This window comes from Neopelma chrysocephalum, unplaced genomic scaffold (assembly GCF_003984885.1).
Source record: "Neopelma chrysocephalum unplaced genomic scaffold, ASM398488v2 Primary Assembly neopelma1_139, whole genome shotgun sequence".
In the NCBI taxonomy this organism is placed as follows: domain Eukaryota; kingdom Metazoa; phylum Chordata; class Aves; order Passeriformes; family Pipridae; genus Neopelma; species Neopelma chrysocephalum.
In genome coordinates this window covers 1,882,270-1,902,896 of record NW_020897801.1, presented here as the reverse complement: position 1 = coordinate 1,902,896, position 20,627 = coordinate 1,882,270, and the positions used below count along the sequence as shown (strand labels likewise).

The 20,627-nt window shown below is 39.9% G+C and overlaps 1 protein-coding gene across 1 annotated transcript in view; it reads right to left on the bottom strand.

The window, feature by feature from the left end:
* PIK3C2G (phosphatidylinositol-4-phosphate 3-kinase catalytic subunit type 2 gamma) overlaps positions 1 to 3,357 on the bottom strand; it is a 206,943-nt gene extending 203,586 nt beyond the window's left edge. Inside the window, exon 1 of the mRNA XM_027699722.1 lies at positions 2,698 to 3,357. Coding sequence (XP_027555523.1) covers positions 2,698 to 3,357 — 660 coding nt within the window. The remainder of the gene's footprint in view (positions 1 to 2,697) is intronic.
* Between the last annotated feature and the right edge of the window lie 17,270 nt (positions 3,358 to 20,627).

Here is a 20,627-nt window from a genome sequence, read left to right as displayed (position 1 = left end):
GTCACAGAGAAGGAAACTGAGACATGGCAAAAGATTTATTTTATAATTTTAGTAATAAAAGTATGGAAATTTGTAATCATCATAATAACTAATGAACAGAATTTAAGATTCTTTTGGGCTGGACAAGGAAGTGCAATGTGCATGAAAAGATGCAGGCTGGGAATATTGCATGATCACATTATTACACATTATTTTTCAACAGGACTTGAACTCCTACTCATTGCAAATATCTGAAAGTGAGCAATGAATGAAACAGAATTGTGCATGGAGAGAATTGATGACAACAGGGATGAAGTAACAGAATGCACTCCTTGATGGCTGGATTCTATCTTTTTCAATCCATACATTTATCACATTATGCTAATCAAGTCATCTGAACCATCCTTCCCAAATATGAACACTAATTGTGTATTTCTCCTTTCTGGAGCACCCAAAACAAAATCATGAAGTTTGGTCTGACGACTGTACTCAGATAGAGATGTCAGTCTTCTTAATAACTCTGAAAACATTAACTTCTAAAACTAGGTTCTAAATAAACAGATAAATATATTACTTTTTAGGCTGTATTTCACTTTTCTTTCTAATATAGAAAAAATAGCATCTCCTTTCACCAGGATATTATGAAGACAGTTTACTATTTTTGAACATCTGACCTGGTGATGACAAGACCAGAGAAATTCAAAGTTTCCTTTATTACAGTGGACATATTTTGATTAGCACACATTAAATAAAGCCCAGGGCCATACAACTGCATCCAAGAGCTAGGGATCAGAGTGACAGTATAATTTCAGCAAATGTGAATGTTTTATCTTGCCTGTCTAGGACCTATCTCAATTCTAACCTCCACGTATTCTTTCCATTTCACTCTGCAATCTTGGTTCTCATCTCCTACTACTTGGATGCATCATTTACTCATCCTGGACCTCACAAATCCAATCTGTGCTCATTCCTTCTTTCACTGTTGTGTTCCGCTTTCCCAACCACTCTGGTAGTCTTTACTTGGCATCAGCTCTGTCATCCCACAGCACTTCTTGCCTTTTCCAAAACTCCCAGCCCAGTAGCAATGAGTTACTACTTTACAGGCTGTTTTTAATTTTCCCTCTCTCTATTTTCTTTCACTTTTATTTCCCCTTATCATCTCAAAGTTCAGCTGCCATCCCCTTGCCTTGGCTCTCTTTCTATCCTGACATGGCTGTTTCTCCCTGAAGGAATTCCTGTGACCACACTGATTTTTATGCTACGAATCAATTCTCTCCTCTCTCCCATTTCTTCCTCTCCTCACTAAACAGCTCAAATACTTCCCTGACTTAATCAAATCCTCCCACATATTTGATTGTAGTTGCCCTTGACTCAACTCCTCTCCTCTTCCCTTCTCTACAATGCTCTCTTCCTCTCTCACAGAAGCATTTGTGCCTGTTTCTATATGCCTGCTTCCTGTAGCACCTCTTCTTCCCATACCACAATTTAATCTCCTCCTGCTCATTTGTATCCCACTATTTTCTACTTTTCTCATAAGAGGGTTTGTTCTTTTCATCATGATGTCAGCACGCTTTGGTTTTCCTATCATAAGTAAAAAGCAACAACAGCCTTTTGTCTCTCCACCTATTCATCCCCTCCTCTTTTGTATTCATCACTGAAATTCCAAAATGTGGTGCACAGGATTAGACTTAAGAGCTCCTGTCCTCAGATATATTTCCCCCTGCTGCCTCCCCATCTGTCTAGGCCTGCATATGTTTACTTCTATAGTTCTCCCTATTCACAGGCACAGAAATAAGTCAATCAAGTGTCTCTTCCCCTTTGCTTTAAGATACTGTGATCACTGGGAGTTAAAAGCAGAAAGTAAACCTAAACTGTCTTTTAATATTCATGGTGCAGAGGTATCCTGTAGGCTATTTCAGGATTCCTGTAATGATTCAGAAAGCTAACAAGGACTGGAGGAAAGGGTGGATTTATCATTTTCTCTTTCCTTCTCCATGTCAGGATTTTGAAAGAAAGAAAATGAGGACAGATATAACATCAGAGAGAGTCATGAGAGTCCCATAAGACATGGTTGTTAAAAATGGCAAAATCACAAATAGAGCTATGAACACCTGATGGAAGAGGAAAAAAGATAAAGGATTTGCCTCAAAAAGACAGCTCTAAGAGTGTGTGTCATAGGATCCAGCTTCCACAGTTATAGCAGACGTGTCTGTTTTTAGAAAATAATTATATATGCACACGTAAGTGCATGCAGAACATGGTGAAGGCAGGATATGCTATGTTTCATCTGTCATGATCAGAATACGTCAGCCAAGCTAGACACAAAGACAATCATCTGGCTCAATAAAAGAATTAGATTCAGCATAATGTATTGTTATTTTGAATCTCAGGTTTCATATCAGACCATAAAGATTTGTCATCTTACCTCTTTCAAACACATCTTACTCTACATTTCCGTACTTATCCTTCTGTGGTAGTTTTATGGTTCAGTGAGCCAAAAAATGAGCCTACTGGAGCATTCTAGACCATAATCTAGATTCTCTTCTGGTATAAAATGCTTTTGCTTCCCCCGAGGCATAAATGCTTTATTTTTCATAAGGTCTTCAAATTAAGTGCTTCTAATCCATGTTGCAACAGTGTGAGTGAATACACAAAGTACAAGGACACAAACAAGAACAAAAAATTTTAAGGACTGTTAATATAAGCAAATTTCAATACCTCTCTGTCATGTCCAGAACCATGGGGCCAAGTAGGTCCTGTGCTGCATCTTCTGGAAGCATCAGTGAAACGAGCTTCCCCATTTCCACTTTCATCTCTCCCTTCTTGCCCAAATGGACGGTTGTCTAAGAAAACGGGACATTGAGCATCTGCGTTGTCAAAGCCTATGGGAAAACCCAGACTTGTGTTGCCTCCTTCCACAGCTGAACCAAACACATTTGTGACTGAATTTATACTACTCCACCCACAGAGTTCTCTCTCTTGACTGTAGGGGTAGGGATCCACCAGAGAGAAGTTTCTGTAATCAGACAGCAAATAAGATCTGAATCCAACCGTGGGTGACACTGTGCCTTGCTGCCAGTGAGAGACTGGATTTTCAGGGTTAGGTTCTCCATAAGCAACTAGAGGCTGACCGTAAAAATGCTGGCCAGGCACATTCAGACCAAAGACATCTGATGGGGAAAAGATTTCTTCATGATGATGTGAATGTGATGAACTATAAAAAAAAAATTCATTGCTGACTTCATCAACTATTCGATCAAATCCTAGAGGGATCTGTCCATCAGAACCAGAATGGTACACTGGGTAAGATGCTTGGTCCCCAGCCTGTCCTTTATGGAATTCATTGTGTGAGAAAGGCTCCCTTCCAAAGTATGCCATGGCTGATTCTTCTTTTCAGTCTTATTAATCTTCAGGAAAGTCTCATATCAGTTCCAAGGTCAAGAGAGCAATGTTCAGAACTGGAGCTACACACCACTGAAATGAAGCACAAAATAAAGGTTAATCCCCAAAATATCTAATGTTATGAAAGCAGTACACTGCAGTACACTTTTTTGCTTTAGAGCTTTCTCCACAGGGTGGAAAAATTTTCTTCATGTAGAGCTTGAATATTCTTTTGCCTAATCCTTCTTTCCAGACATATTTTTTTAATTACTACTGTTGTTGCTATTATTAAATAATAGTAACAAATAATAACAAATTCATTCTATTATTATCCTTGACTCCTAAATATAGCAACAGGATGCTGGAAACAATTGATCTAAATATTAAGATACTAATTCTGACAAACATTAAAGAAAATCTCCATGGTTTTTCAATTATTTTTACACTTGGATACCACATAATGCAGGGACATAAACCAAGTAGGTAGGAAAGCTTTGTAATAATGGTTGTCAGTTTCATTCATATCTTCCCCTTCTTTGTGCTTCAAATTTCTTTGTATTCTACCACTTTTTATCTTAGTGTAATAAGGTGAAGAAAGTTAAGAGAACATAGAAGACATGGACCTCCAATTAATATTCAAAACACTCCACCCCACAATCTTAGATATGGCATATAGAAAGGGGGGGAAAAAAAGATAAATAAATCAATTTCAGCCTTTTTTGTTTCTTTGTTTTACAAAACAGATTTATCTTCAAAGCCTGAGGCTGTATCTTCTTTGGTAAATTAGCAGGCAAGGGCATGAGCTTCTGCAGCAGCTCACCATCATTCATGCTGTTACTAGCAAGCTTCCTGACCTAATTTTGGCATGTGCCAAGTACTCCTCTGGTTCAGATGGGCAGCATGTACTAGAAACCGCTGTCAGCAGGCATGAGGGTATCTCTTTTTTTAGGAAGGGAGTTTAGTTCTACAATCACAATCTATTCTGGGCCACTGGCCCTCAAGGCCTTGGCCTATTTCATTTACTGATACAAATGTAGCCTAAGAAACACAGATGACACAGAACAGCAATACTACATACAGCACACTGTTGTACTAGAGTACTTTATCACATAAATGAAACAGAAACATCTGATTTAATAATTCAATAAAAAATGTATTCCCTAGCAGGAAAAGAAAAAGCTATTGAGATAAAAAGTGTGCTCAGAAATTGCTAAAGCTTAGCTCCACAAATAGCTTTTCCATTATGCCTCCAAGATATTGTATTAGTTTAGATAATAGCACCTTGCAATGAAAATCTATGTTACAACAGAACACACACACACAATTTTATTTATTTTTGTTTCATTTTAAGTCAAACTCTAGGTGACATAAGCTTCTGTCACCCACCGTAGGGAATGAGAAGCGAAATGAAAACTTAAGTAGGCTGAAATGAAATCTCCAACTTAGAGGCTGAACTACTCTTTCAAGAACTCAGCTTAGTAATTCCATGTGTTGTGTACTTTGGTTTGCTTTAACCATGTTGAAAAAAAAGAAAGGCATTGATGAAATTACACTAAACCAGATAACCAAAATGACAGACACCATTTTGATTTGTGATCTAAACTGCAATTACAGTCTTTCCACCTTTCTCTGAGAGCAAACCCTAAAGTTTATTATGTCTTTAGATAAAGATGGCACCATTTTTTCAGAAAAAAAGAATAGCAACAGGATTTTTTTGTATGAAGTTGTCCCCATTTACAACTTCAGTTGTAAATTTGTAACTTACGGTTGTAAAGTTGTAACTTATAGTTTCATTTCTACAGCAGGTATATAAAAGAAGGAAAACAAGAAAGGAAAGGATATAGCCATTAAACCAAGAAGTCTAAGGTCTTTGATTCTTTTTTAACCCATCTCGAAAACTGGAATTTAAGGAAAATGACAAGATAAAATAATGATATCTCCCTCCAGCCCCTTCTTCCTTAAAAAAGCTTGGCTACCTGGAAGACCATAATTGAGGCACAGAAAATACATTACCTTTTACACCCTTTCAACTCTTCCTAAAATATTGTGTTTATATTTCAAACAAATTCTTTTAATGATGACACATAAATGCCTAAAAGCCAACCTTGCTCATTCACCACTAAGGCTTCATCTACACCTCTGAAACAAATATTCACACACACAGAGTCCACCTCCATCTATCTGTGTATCAATGCTTATCTCCTTTGCTCTCCATACTGCTCAGGAGAATGATTGCTTCCCCAGTGGTCTTTAAAAGCACAGAGTTTAGCTACAGTGCCCAAGGCTGGTCCGTGTATTCCGCCCCCCTGCTCTCCTCGCTGGGCTGGGAAGCCCGTGTGAGCAATGGGAAGATTGCACAACCAGCTCCCTCTCCCAGCCTGGATCAGGGCATAGGAAGGCCTGGCAGGGGGCAGACACTCATACAGCACTGTTTGCAGCATCATGTTTCTTTCATATAGGCTTGTATTTAAAACTAACCATTTAGACTGGAATCTTAGCATGCAATGGTGTAAATTTCACTGCTTTAAGTCTCATATCCAAGTTCAGTTAGAACGACCAGGCTCTGTATTAGGGCCAAATTCTGACCTTTTTCCAAGCAGTATACAAAATTCAGGAAGTGATTTGGCTCTTTGCCTGTCACTATTACATCATTTGAATCATGCAAACTGCACTGAAAAAGCTGAATTTTCAAAAAAAGCTAACGAGAAAAAATTGGTATGCTTTAAAAAAAAAAAACAACAAAAAAACCAAACAACAAACAACCTAAGTTTTTAGGTTAATTTTCTTTGCCTTCTGGTTTCCAAATTCACATTTTGGATGGTTTGGCTTTTTCCTCCTACAGCTATGAACCCTCCCTTTTCTTTTAAATGACAGCTGCGTTTTCACATAACCATGTGGTTCTGGGATCAGGGGTTTTAAGAGAGAATCTCAACAAGCATTCTAAAATACTCACTACAAACCAAGAGACTTGAAAGCAACACACAACGCTCACAACATGTGAGCCATCCAAGCACATGACAACACTTCCCAGACTTCAACATGCACATGCATTCCACAAAGCCTGGTGCACTGTGGGCTCACTCTTCCGTTTCATCAGAGCCCAGGAGGAGACGAGTGGACCACTTCCTAAGTGGTACGAATGATCTGTTGCAACTTCTTACCTGAAATACATAATTTGTTTGAAGAATGTTCAGTCTCCTGTGTTTCCCTGTTCACAGACACATTTAGATGACCTATGTGCTTTCAGTATCAAGGGGGTGTAACTTTTTCGTCAGAGGCCTTCCTTCCTGTTTAACCGGTTTACCACGGTGATGATTCTTTCCCAAGTCTTCCTTCAGGGAAAGTTGAAACAGAAGTAACAATAAAAAGGTAATGTCTTATCTGTTCCCTTTCTCAATTTGGGAAGCCAACCATTTTTTTTTTTAAACAGGGTGGTAGGTGATCTCACTTGCAGTACAAGTTTCAAACATGCTTAAAATAACACCTTCACTGAGGGGAAGACTTGCCTCTTAGGAAGACTTCTGCACAAGAACAGGATTCAAAAACTTTACTCCATCTTCACACAGCTTCCATCCATCTGTGCTGGTGAAACATGCTCTGAAAGGAGCTCCCACTCACAGGAGATCGGGATGGGACAGACCTTTGATGGCAGAGAGGCCCTCTGGCTTTGGCTCCTCAGTACACAGAGCTGGGGTAGTCTAATGTGGGAAGAACCTCTCTTATGCTGGGATATTTCTCAGGGACCAATGAGGACTTGGCCCTCCACATAGGGCCTGGTTAAGAGCTGGAGTAAACACAGCACTGGTCACGTACATCTTCCTAAACCTCAAAGAGCCCAGGACCCTCCATAAAAGGGAGCAGCAGAAGCTGCTCCAGGCACAACACAGAGTGAGTTCCCTCAGGGACCATCTGCCTTCACACTTCATACCATTCCTTAAAAAGGTATAAATTGCTCCACTCAAGTGGCTATTCAGAACTCAAACAAAATCCCAGCCCTAGTCCAAGCCTGTTACTTCAAGGCTGTTACAGGCAAGAAAATACCAGCAAAACCAGTGAGGGAGTAAGTATCAACAAAACAGCATTTCAGTTACAAAAAGCCATGCAGTAAGACTGAACAGATTAAGACAAAGCATTTAAAGTTAATAATTAATATCAGATATCTTATATCTGATAAACTGAAGTAATAATTTGATAAAGCATTAAAGGAAAAACCCTGCCCTTCAAAGTATAAAAGCAGTCAGTGATGTCATTGTGATTTAAAAGCAGTTAGACAAGGACAAAACTTATTTCAGTTGGTGAAAGGTGATGCCTTTTTTGTCATATATTCTCCAACCCTTAAAATGTCAACTTGCTCCACGAACAATTTGGTGGCATTTGTGCTGTACTGTAGTCATTGCCAATGATTACTGTGAAGTGATCCTGAGAGAGAGGAACATACCAATTTTAGGAGCTGCCATTTCAGAGTTTATGGCAGCGTGATGCTGCTTCATCTCACAGTGATTGGACACAGCAAAAGGAGGAGGATCGAGAGAACAGGAAATATGCATGGGAAGAACTCATTTTCCCAGGCACACACAGAGGGAGATAGGGATAATACAAACTGAGGTGGGACCTGTCCCCCTCTCTCCCCACAGTGATTTCCAGGAGAAGGCTACAAAGGTTTTCCCTGGGGAACTCTGAAAATTTTCAGAATTATATTAGGCTTTTAAGGTGGCCACTATTTTTCTGTTTTCCGCTTCCCATCAAAGGAGTAGGCAGGAAACTGCTGAGTCATTTTCTACCCTAATTCCTCCTAGAACTGCCAAGAACTGTCTCCTCCTCTTTTGCTGGCGTGTGGGACAAAATCTCTAGAGACAAAGAAAACTGGATACTCCCTGGGATGTTTCCTTTACTTCTGTTAGATATTCTCGCTGCTCCACCCACTGGCAGGAGCCCACATCTCACTCACTCCTCATTAACGAAGAATCATGGATTTGATTTAGCTATGCATGAGCGTACTTGTATAAGCCAGGTCTCAAAAAGCTGCAGGTAAAGAGTTGGCAAAATAATCACTCTACACACCCCAAGCTGGAATACAACATCTTCAGTAGGCTTTTGCTGTCAGTGTTGCTTCACAGCATGGAGCTTTCCCAAGTTGCACCCTTGCATTTGAAGCCTTCAGGCTTCAAGTAATACGGGGCTTGCAAAAGGAACGCAGCAAAGTTTTAGCAATCTGTGGGGATGGAAAACTGGTTAAACAGAGAGCCAGTGAGGAAACAGCTCCATTTCATAAAAGATCCATCCTTCTGTGTTACTAATCTCCAGTGCCACCTACTGTCACTTCCCCAAAACTGTGAGGCAGGGGACAGACATCACTGTGTCGAGCATAGTGGCAATTAAGTTTTATGTCTGGCTACAGGGAATGTCATCATATCTATCGCCATCCCTGACAAATATGACCCCTCTTAGAAAGCTGCTCTTTATGGGAAAGATTCACGATTGCTGAGGTCCTGCTTGAAGAGGGTGTGATACTACTTCTCCTAGATCAGTGCTCCAAAGTACCACTGCACCAAGGTGATGATGAATTATCAGCAAAACTACATAGATACAACAGGTTTCGTCCATGTGCTGGCGAAAACAAACGCAAAGGTTTGTTGTCTTTAAGCAGCAGATGAACAAGAATTCTGGTTAAAAAAAATAAAAAATTGTTTTGTACTATAGGCGCTTATTTCTTCCTCACTTACAAGCTTCATGAAGCAGGGGTCATGCCTTGTTACCAGTTTAGTAAAACCCAGCAGGGTAGATGCTGCTGGGCAAAGAAAATAAAAGTTGCGACAAACAATACAGTGGTTGAGTAACTGCAAATGATTCATCAGCAAGGGAGACATTTTCTGCAAAGGGCAAGAAGGACTCTTCAGTTCTGAATATATTCCTCACTCTCTATTTACTCACACAGAACAAGTCTGGGAAAAAACAGAGAGAAGAACAGAAGAGAAGCAAAGTTTCACTTTTTGAAGAAAAAAAATTAAAAATATGTTTTACATAGAAAACATCTTCACAGGCTCTGCTGACACCTACACCTAATATACAAAGTTACACCCTCCTGAGGTTTGAAATATGCTGTTGTGAAAGATCAGCCTTTACAGTCTGCACACACTGACTGCAAAGCTAGCCATGACTAAATGTAGACTGCAGAACTTAATCTCTCCTTTTATTTGAACATCTTTTGTACTTTGATCCTCTGAAAGGAACAGTGCACTACAGCAGAGTTGTTTCTGGCAGAAACAATTACTCCAGCTTTAAAAAAATCAAATCACTGAAAAAGCTGGGTGCTAAAAAGGAGAAGCCTTAAGACAACCATCTTAAATATATAGTTAAAAATAAGATAAGCAGGCAGATTTTATGTGTACAAATACATGTATAAACACACTCACATATATGTAAGGCTTATATACGTGTATCTAAACATATATGCATATGCATAGAAAACATAAATGTGTGCACATTTACATGTATAAATAGATCTCTCTATAAAAGCCTATAATAGGTGTACACCTATAAATGCTTATTAAATGCTAAGTGACCCAAGAAAAGAGCTTATGTGATTCAGAAAAGAAGTCAGGCCACCTGTTTCAGATGAGAGTCAAACATCCCAAAGCTGAGGAGTGCTAAAAGCCAAAGCTCTTGTTCATAAGGCATTATAAATTTTACTCTGTGCTGTAAAATTTCTCTTACCTTCTCTGATTTTCCCACTGTTTTCTTATGCTATTGCTTTCATCTCTCCAGTCCAACGTGCCTGCTCAGTGGCTTTCTGTGAAACCCAGCTTTGTCATTCCAGGTTATTCAATAGGGTTTGTTGACCTTTCAGAAATTGTTCTTTATCATAGACTGTTCAAATATAAAAACGGTCTTGTGATACTAACACACTGCTAAGATAAGCTCCCTAGCCACTACAGCAGGCTTTGACCTATGGAAAATGTAGTGAGCTGGCTCATCACCCTTCCTAAGACCCTGTTCCACTGTAGTTTGTAGTGCATGGGCCTCTACAGGGTTGCTAGAGCAGAAGGAGGGCAAAGAAGACCCCAAAGTACAGAGTTTGACGACTCAGTCTGGCAGACCTGGGCCAGGGCAATGTTGCCATATTAGCCTGGTCATACTGTCTCAGGGAGCTGTTAGTGTGAGTACAATTGCCTTGAAGAGGACCTGACTTAAACATGTCTTTTAATTCAGCTCCAAAGTGACCCACATGTGAGAGAATGGAAAATGAACCAGCAGGACTGAGTCCTTTTCTCTTATGGGTGCCACGGGTACCTTCAGGGAAACCAGTAGAATTGTAACACCTTTTGCTACATTTATACTATAAACGAATATATATGAGATACCATAAGCTAGTATGTACTGCAAACCTAATATAATATTTGAACCAGCTCTACTGCCTTTATCAAAGAAAACAAATTAATAACTCTGTAAGCATAAAAATACCGGTCAAGGGAGGTGATTCTACCCCTCTGCTCTGGTGAGACCCCACCTAGAGCATCCAGCTCTGGGGTCCTCAGCACAGTAAGGACATTGACCTGTTGGAGCAAGTCAGAGGAGGCCACCAAGCTGATTAGAGGGATGGAGCACCTCTGTCATAAGTAAAGGCTGGGAGAATTGGGATTGTTCAGCCTGGAGAAGAGAAGGCTTTGGGGTGACTTAATTGTGGCCTTCCAGTACCTGAAGGGAGCCTACAAGAAACATGGAGAGAGACTATTTACAAGAGTCTGGAGTGACAGGATGGGAGGGAATGGCTTCAAACTGAAAGAGAGCAGGTTTAGATTAGATATTGGTAAGAAACTCTTTACTCTGAGGTTGGTGAGGCACTGGAACAGGTTGCCCAGGGAAGTTGTGGCTGCCCCATCCCTGGCAGTGTTCAAGGCTTGGTTGGATGGGGCTTGGAGAAACCTGGTCTAGTGAAAGGTGTCTCTGCCCATGGCAGGAGGATGGGAACTGGATGATCTTTAAGGTCTGTTCCAACCCAAACCATTCTATGAGTCTGTGATACAGGCCTCTAAAATCCAAAGAACAGCTTACTTACATAGTATATCAACCTTGTCTCAATTTGCCTTTTCTCAAGGATGCTTTGCTTACATCTGCAACAAAGCACATACTGCAGTACTGCAACCATCTCAATTAATGCAGTATTTCTGAATTTTCCCTGAACTTCTTGCACATGGGCAGCTTCTTACATCTTTCTTCCGACTTTAATTGTACTGTCATATTTGCTCACAGTATGACTGAAACTCTGGCTTTAAAAAGAAAAAAAAACCAAACCACCATATGGCTTTTACAACAACAAAAAAAAAGAAAATAGCTCGTGGGTGCATATATAATTTTTAAACCAACTGAACAGCATTCCTTATATGCAATTCAGGATATAAAGCATCTGCTTAGATAGCTAATTTGGCTGCATACTTAGGTTGCCTATGCATGCCAGCAAAGCATCCATTACTGTTTTCATTAAAACTTTACCTGCAGCATGAAAGCCAACAATAATTTACTGAAGTTTTCACATAAATAATGCAAGGGACTGCTTACCTGCAATAAAATATATTTCTGCAAACTCCTGTGTGGAAATTAAGCTCACAGCAGCCCTCCACCACAATTGGACTGGCCCGTGAATGAGTGGCTGGCAAAGAGATACTTGCAGTGCTGAGAACACAGCTTCATCTATCACCCCAAAGTGCCTTCCCCATCAATGGTACCCACACATATTATTCTTAAATAGCAACTTGCTCTCTGCTGTGTCAAGTCCTGCACTAGCCTGCTTGTGGCTTTGCTAATAATGTTTTTGTATTTATGAACCAGGGGAGCAACAGGGAAGACCGTGCTGACTTTACCATTAGAATTAAACAGGTGAGGTGCATTCCCTGGGGCTGGACAAGACACTCACACTGCAGCACTTCTGCAGCAATAAACATTCATCCTACTTGATACCAAAGGTGTTCATTCCATTGCAGCAGCCATGACTTAGGTTTGTGTTTTGCCTTGCAGTACCTTTGGGCAGCCCAGACAACCCTTGTTGCTTCTACTCCTCTGGCCTCCTTACCTTGCTCTGTCTTCCCCCCAAGTGCAGAAGTAAGTCAGTGCTGAGAGGAGAGTCAGGAGGACAGTGCTTCACGTCAGGGGAGAGCTGTTACACCTGTACAGTCAGAGGGGAACTGCAAGGCCCAGGTGGGAAAGGCAGGTGGCAAAATCATGCTGAAGCAGGGATGCCTAGGGGAAAATAAGGGGTGAGGAGTTAGTATCCATTCAAGGTGGCCTCTATAGGGGGCTGGTGTCTTCCAAGGACAGGTTCCCAGTTCACGATGAGGTCAAATCATCTGGCAAATCCTGGGTTAGGAAAGAAAGAGAGAAAACAAGAGAGCTCTCTTTTCATGTCCACCCATTCAACAGCCCAGGAAAAACCCTCATTCAAAAAGCTCCATAGTCTTTGCACAGACAGTAATCTCCTGGTACTTTTGAGTGAGGGCAACGACTATTAAAGAAACAGGTAGTACCATCCTTTACCCTGATCTACAAGATGGTCAAAATCACCATGCACTGACAATACGAACACGGATAGGGAGAGATGCACTTCTTGCCACAGTTGCTGGGGCAAGTGAAAAAAGCAGGAAGTTCTGGGGTCAGGTACATTCAGTGGTGATGCCCTGCCACCCCTGCCCCACCAGCCTGTGCCTAAGTCACTTCACTCACCTTGGTGGTTCATGCAAAATAAGAAACTCCAGTTTAGAAGGAGTTTTAAACTGAGGGGGAGATCCCCTTATGAAGAAATATGTCACAAGCAGCAAAGCCATCTCCCTTCTTTCCCAAGCAAGTGCTATACTTACAAGATCCATCTGATCCCAAGCACGGGAACACCACACTGCTCCTTCCAGTTCCGGCAGTGTAAGTGTCCTTGATACAAACCTGAAGCATTCAGGTCAAACATGAGCCTTGGGTATGCCTGAAAGCAAATAAATACAGAACTCACCACCACTTCAGTTTTCATTAAGGGCTGGTTGTTTTTTTGAGGAGAAGGGGACAGGATTTTCAGAATGTAAAACAAGCAGTTTGACCCCATAGGTTGAGAACCTTAAAAGACAAAAAAAAGAAAACCAAGGTAATTTAAATCCACCTGACATTCAGGTGCTGAAGTGTCATCTCAGAAGGCTGCACCACAGGCCTCCAGGACATGGTCTAAAATAAGAGATCATGTTCCACAGCAACATGCCCTTCATTTGAGGCCTGGTGTCACAGCATGTTACAGTCAATGGTCATGAAAAAAAGACTCTATACTGAAATTTGAGACACTATGCACAATTTATCTTGATATTAAAATAAACCTCATCCACAGAACTCCTTGAACATCTGCACTTTCTTCTGAGTGCCTCAATTAACTGTGCCATGTCAACATTATAGCACCAAGTCCAGAAAAAATCCAGACTTCCTAGACTGAGGCTGGACCCCACTCATAATACATTGTTCATGTCTGCTGCAGACTAGGAATAGTTATCTCATTCTTCACTTGGTTGATCTCCTTTTACATCCTTGATTCAAATGGAGTTATGCAAACTTCGTGTTTGCTATCAGGCTATGAAGGAGTCTATTGTAGCTAGGATATGCTTTTCTTAGATGTAAATGCACATGCAAAATAGAAAGAGCTTTGATATTGAGATTTTTTTCCCCTGAGGTTCAAGTATTTTATCATTTTAATAATATTCCATTTTCCTGTTGCACTCATTTTTATAACATCTTTTGTATTAGCTCTGAGTATTATAATTCCTTTAAAATTCCTCTGGAGGGCACTATTACCATAACTATACAATTAGCTACAGATGGATGTAATAGAGATAAACACTCAATAGCTTTGTTGGCAGGAGGCAGAGTGTCTTTTAACCAAGACAGCTTCTTTACTGCTGCCTGGGTTTTTACGCTGCTTTAGATGATATGGGAAATCTTAGTTACAAAGAGGAAGAGAATTTAGAAATTATAATTGGTAGAAGTTTGTCTTGCAAAAAGGTTGTATGGGTTTTTTTTTGTTTGTTTTGTTTTGTTTTTCCTGTAATCATTTTTGTTAGAAAGTACTACAATTTGGTATATCCTTCAAAGGCTTTACAGAAGTGATATTCTCAAGGCACAGGATGATTTGTGATATTTTGGGTTTAGAAGGGATAGAGGAACTGATTATTTTATGGACTCTTCCTACTCTCTGTGGACACTCCTGTAACCTTAAGGCTGGACAGGCCACTGTGAGACCTTTACTCCAATCTCCTTTCATTCACCATGGCTGCTCTGTTCCACAGTGCAGAGCAAGGTCATCTATTCCTCCAGGATTTAGAAAAGCCTGCACAACATAAAGCGAAGGAAGGATAATATTTTGGACCTAGGAAAGAGATTATGACACACCAGGGTTTCTTAGAAGCTGCGTGTTTTTTTCAGAACTGAGAAGGAAATCAGAAGTGAGCCTTGCAGTTCATAGGAAAACTTTTCTGCAGCAGGAATAAACTCATGAAAGCTTGGAAAGGTCAACTTTAAAGCAAACGTGTCTGTCTGATCCCGTTGCCCTCTTGTGGTCATGTAGGATATTGCGAGATCATTTTATCCGAGTGCTCGGAAATTTTGTAAGGTAAACCAGTGATGAACGGCAATCCTCAGAGTTTAGGCTATGAGTTGCTTTGGGGGGCTTTGTGTGGGCTTTGGCCCTCCTGCATTTTCTGGTAAACATAATTATGTACAGAAAAAAATATTTTTTTTTACTTTGATTTTACTACTTCCTCTTGTTTTGTGTTTTTTGTTTGTTTGTTTTGTTTTGTTTTCCCTTTAGGAGTTGCACAGGTAGTTGTTTCATTTATTTTCAAATTAGACTAGAAATTATTCGAGTGGGTGAAATACTTCCGTGAAAGTTATCTGAGTCTTAGGATAATATATAAGATAGGATAATATATAATATAGAAGATAGGATAATATATAATATAGAAGAAAATTATACTGATATAATGTGGTTTTAATTAGGTCATCAAGCAAAGAAAATAAGAAGGAAGGGTAAATTTTTTGTTATGGTGGGAATTGTGCATGACAACCTACTGTTATGGAGAGAGAAGAGCACATACAACTAGAATAAAAAATATTAGAATAAAAAATATAGAGATTTTGAATTAACTTGTGGCAAAATGAAGTTTGGAACTGCACTGATATTTTCAATTAGTAAAAATTATCCTTGCTCCTTTTCATTGATCCCTTCCCCATTTCAACCTGAATTCCCATTTACAAATTATCACCTAATGCAAAGACAGTCCCCATACTTGTATTTTACTTCAGGGTCTTTTCTCTTCTCCAGTATCTGCATTGCCACAGCAAACACTAATCACTACCCTTCAACAGCAATTGAAGCATTTTGTTTTAGATTAAAAGTTTTTTAGAAACACAAAAACAGATGACATGAACTTTCAAATAGATGTAAGAGAGAGAAAAAAAGATAGGTCAAATTTTGGGCAGACCAACCTTGACATTGTCCTTTTAAAGCACTCCCCAGGCAGCTTTAACTTTTGCAACCAGCACTCAAGCAGCCTCTCACCCTAGGGCCCAGTCAGCTTGGCAGGATGACAGAGGTCAGCATTTCACATGAATGAACAATTTCTCCAATATATAAGGCGAGCATTCAGCTCCCTCTCTCTCTTTTCACCTGTCCTTTAAAGTTTAAACCAAGACCATCGTAGGTATCATGCACAATGCAATGAAAATCCCTCTTTCTATTAACCCTTTGAACCCTTATGAAAGAAGTGACACCCTTACAGTTTTAAACTGAGACTGCAGCCACAGAAGGGCTCCTCCTTCTGCCCCCCACAACAGCTTTTTTTTTCCCCCCCACGTAGTTTCCCTGGCAAACAACCCCCCATTAGCTCTCTAACTCAAAAACCAAGCACAGCAAAATCTTACTGTTCTTGCAGGGCGTTCAAAGCATGAGCACCCATAGCGGGGCCAAGTAGGTGCAGAACTTAAACCAGATTCACTTTTTCTATTATACATCTGCTTTCTGCTCTGAATGTGACTGGCCCTTACACGCAAAGTACTTTTGTGTGAGAGAGAGAACCTCCATACAGTGATGTGGTTCAGGAAAGCACCACGCTGAACTTATAGGGAGGCCAAACAAAACCGACTGAGGTAAAACAAAGCCTTTTCAGTGAGTTCTAATACACACAAATTTTCACAAACTCAAAGGGGTTTAGAGTTAAGTGGTCACAAATCTACAAGTTATATTCTAAGACCTAACTCTTCAGTCCCAAAAACCAAGAGGGACACATCTTACCTGCTATTAGCTGAATGGTCCAAACAGGTATGGAAGCTCACTTATCCACTCAAATTCTCTGGAGAATTCTCAGAATGCACCTCTGTGACTCTGGTTCAAATTCAATGTTGAAGTAAAATGGAAAGAAGAAAGAAAAGGGAAACCTGGATAAAAAAAAAAAGCATTGGCTTTGCTACATAACCAGTTAACTTCCATGCTCCCAAAATTCAAAACTCAGACCGTATTTCTCTGGGTTAGGGTGGCTCTGCTTTAAACTGGTGTGCAATTTTTTTATAGAAAAGAAAAAAAAAAGCCATTCAGAAACAAGTCTCTGGGCAGCTATTAAACATGAAATAACTATTCAGCAAAATTTGATTAAGACAGACTAAGAAGGCTAAGAAAATAATGAAAGAGAAGTTTAAAATTCACTAACTACTCACAATGTTTAGATTTGCCATAAGGCAATTTTGTTGTCCCTGTACCCCACATGCTGATGGGTACCATCCCAAATTCCTGCACATAAGAGCACATAGGGGGCTATCAATAGAGTAGAAACAACTGTGACTGCAAAACAAACCCCAGCCTCTGGAGTTCCAAATTGTAAGAACCACTATGATCACTGCTTTTGTACCCAAAAAAACCCTTCAAGCAGATAAAATTATGAAAGGGCTATGAGACCTGAATTCATTACAAGAAAGGGTTAAGAAATCCTGAGTTTCTGACTACCCAAGTTGTCCCAACCCCAGTGCCTTTTAGAAGATGGGGTAACTAAAATGTTAAGATGTGCAGGATTAACCGTAACCATGTGCTTTCGTTGCACAGAGCACCACTTTGCCTTTTCCAGTCAGAAGGCTATAACTGAGTAAACTACAGCCAAGCACTGGATATGCATCTACTTAGACTCATATTCCAAAGGATGAAAGAGGGAGTAGGGCACGGTTCCCCTTTTAGATAACGAGAGAAGCTTAAGCCATCCTGATAAGCCTACAGAGGTGCCAGACAGTGAAGAAAACTGTCTTGCACTGCGTTTTTTTGATTCAAGCGTTTTTGTGTTCTTTTCAATGTGCTCTTTACCTCACATCTGAAATAAGCTCTGAGGAACTGCTGAGGTTCAGTTACTATCTATCTTTCTCAGTCCCATATTTTTGAACCCTTTTGTTGTACCACTGAAATATTTGGACAAGGCAAGAGATGCCCTCTTGCAGCTGGACACAGCTTGTTGAAAGATAACTGGAGTACTCAAAACAAAGATCCCTTATAGAAACACTCTTTGATTTGGATTGTTCTGATTGTTCTGTTCTCTCTTTGAGTGGCCTTTTTTTTCTTTTTTTTTTTTTTTAGAAAGTTTGCAGAAAGAATAGCGAGGTTTCAGGGCCCCCTTGTTCTTTTATTTGCCAAAAGGCAAAAGCTTATGATCCATCCACATCTCTGAGGGTTGAATTGCAGCTAGAATTCCCTGGAGCCTGGCCCGAAGGGGATGTTGCTTCAGTGAATTCAATTTTCCAGGGTATTAAGAACTGAGAAAGTAAAATAGATGACAGGCATTCAGGGTGGAATTCTATCTTCACTGGAGGTTAATGGGGCTTTCTGCCACCATCTTCAGGTAGGCAGGATTTCACCCCATCTTCAGGGAGCAGAGCAGAAAAATGTTATACAAGCTTTGAACATTTATTTTGTAAGGCTGAGTTTGGTAGTAAAATACAAATAATGATACTGCCTTTGGCTGTAAAACTCTTCAAAAAGTATGGAAGGAAAGCACTACATAAGAGTGTGGTATTATGGATATCCCACCACAAGAATGAAAAAAATCGAGGCTTTTTATAAAAATTGCTATTTCAAGGATATTAAGTCTTTGAAGGGGTTAGCCCTAAAGCTACATTCTCTATGCAAATCTACTATGGAGAGGAAAGATGAGCCTTCTGAACTAACTATGGATTTTCATGTACTTTTCAAGGTGGAAGGCAGCTGAACAACACAAAACAGTCCTAATCCTTCACAGTCCCATCTTGTCACTTTCTAAACGTGTGTTTTCCTCAGCAGAGGCACAGGACAAAGCAGAAGAAAAACAGCTTTCTATGATGTAACAGGGCAGCCTCATCACTAAGACCTTCCAGAGTGGAACAGAAAGGTGGCCACTGGGGCTGGAGACTGAAGATCTCAGCAGCCTTACTTTGCTCTGCCACGGGTAGGGGTCCTATGAGATTAGTTGTAGATCCACTTACATCTCCGGTCTTCCTGTTGGCTCACCTCCCTCTCTTCTTGCAGACAGGAAAGATTTTTAATAAACATTTGGCTCTAAAAAATGTCTGAAAACTTGCTTCTAGATCTATCTTAGATATTTGATGTTGTATCTAAGGGGATACTGTATTTCTTGCCTTCGTTTCAGGGATGTGTTTTACTAGTCATTCATATTGGTGCTCTCAAACTTCACTGGAGGTTTTAGTATGCTAATGTAACACAAGCGAAATAATATCTAGAACTGATGCAGCTTGAGGTCAATCACAAATTTAATGGAAGCACATTTGGTCACCAGTACAGACTTAATTTCTAAAACTCATTTTGACAACTACAGAAACACTTTTGACACACAAGAGATTTGTGATCCTCTGTCTTATCCTCAGAGAGGAAAATGAGGAGAAATGTAGAAGAAATTTGCCTTTAATCCCAACTCACATATAATTTCATTGGTCTGAATATTTTACCTTGATCTCAGTGGTATGAAAACATATTAAGATATAGGCTGTCTTAATACTGCCAGATTTAAGGAAGAAAGGAAATTAAGAAAGCAAAAAGGCAATAAAGAAAGCAGGCAAAGCTCTGTGGCAATGGATCAAAAAATCAGAAGTAAAGAATAGCAAATAAGGATGGGAGCAAAAGAGAAAGTCATCAAAGAGGGCAGTAGAGGATGGAAAAAGAAATAAGCAGAGGAAGGAAGGCATTATCTAAAGCAGAAGTGCAGTGGAGGCAAAAAAATATTGAAACAGAGCAGAGAGCAGAGACGTCACAGAAATCGAACACAAAGTTATAGGGAGCAAACAGATAAATTATGAAAATGGGATACAAAAGAGAATAAGGCAAGTAAAGGAGCTGAAGCAGGGAAAGAGAACAGAAAGAGACACCACTTCACCTCTGGGAATACATTTAATTGCAGTCAGAAGGTGACTTGGGGCCTACATTTAGTTGACTAAATACCCAGGGAATTAAGGAAAAAAAACCCACACCCTACCATAGGCCCTGAGTAATAGCTGCCTTTCAAACAAGATGCCTTTCATGCTTTTAGGCTTTCTCTGGGCTAGCTGGTTTCTCTCTTCCATGTTTTCACTCCAACATTTTTGCCAACCTCACTTTATCTCCCTAATTTTCTCCTGCATCTTCCTCCCTTTACACCTTTTTTTTTCTGCTTGCTATTTTGCACCTTGATTTAAAAGGACCACTATAACAAGTGCTTGTTTCTAACCAACAGTAACTGACTGAAAGATGACAGGGTACCCACAAAAACTAGAAAACAATTCTAAGGAGAGGAAAATCAAGAATAAACAAGAAGCCGAAAAAAAGTCAATGCAATTCAATATTTGGTCTCTTATACTACCAAGTCTGAGTAAACATTCTCATCCACACAAAGTATTTCAAGTTTTTCATGGGTAAAAATAGAAAAAAACTTACACTTTGAAGTGTGCAAATGAACAGCCTTGATAACTCCAAAAGCTGATTCTGAGGCCTTAGTTTGTCAGGGTTTTTTTTTAATAACTTTTTTCAGTAATGATGCCCCAACTATGCTCTTTCAGTCCCTCGAAAGACAATCAGCAATAAGGGAACAGCTTTCAGGTCGACAAAACTGTGTCCCAGTTCAGTATTAAAATACTTGGACAGAATGTAAAAGTCTTACAGACATGACTGCGATGCTTTTGAGTGGATTTGATTCTGTTGTTCCACCACCATTTAATTTGAACTCCAGCATTTCATAATGTAAAAAAAATAAAAA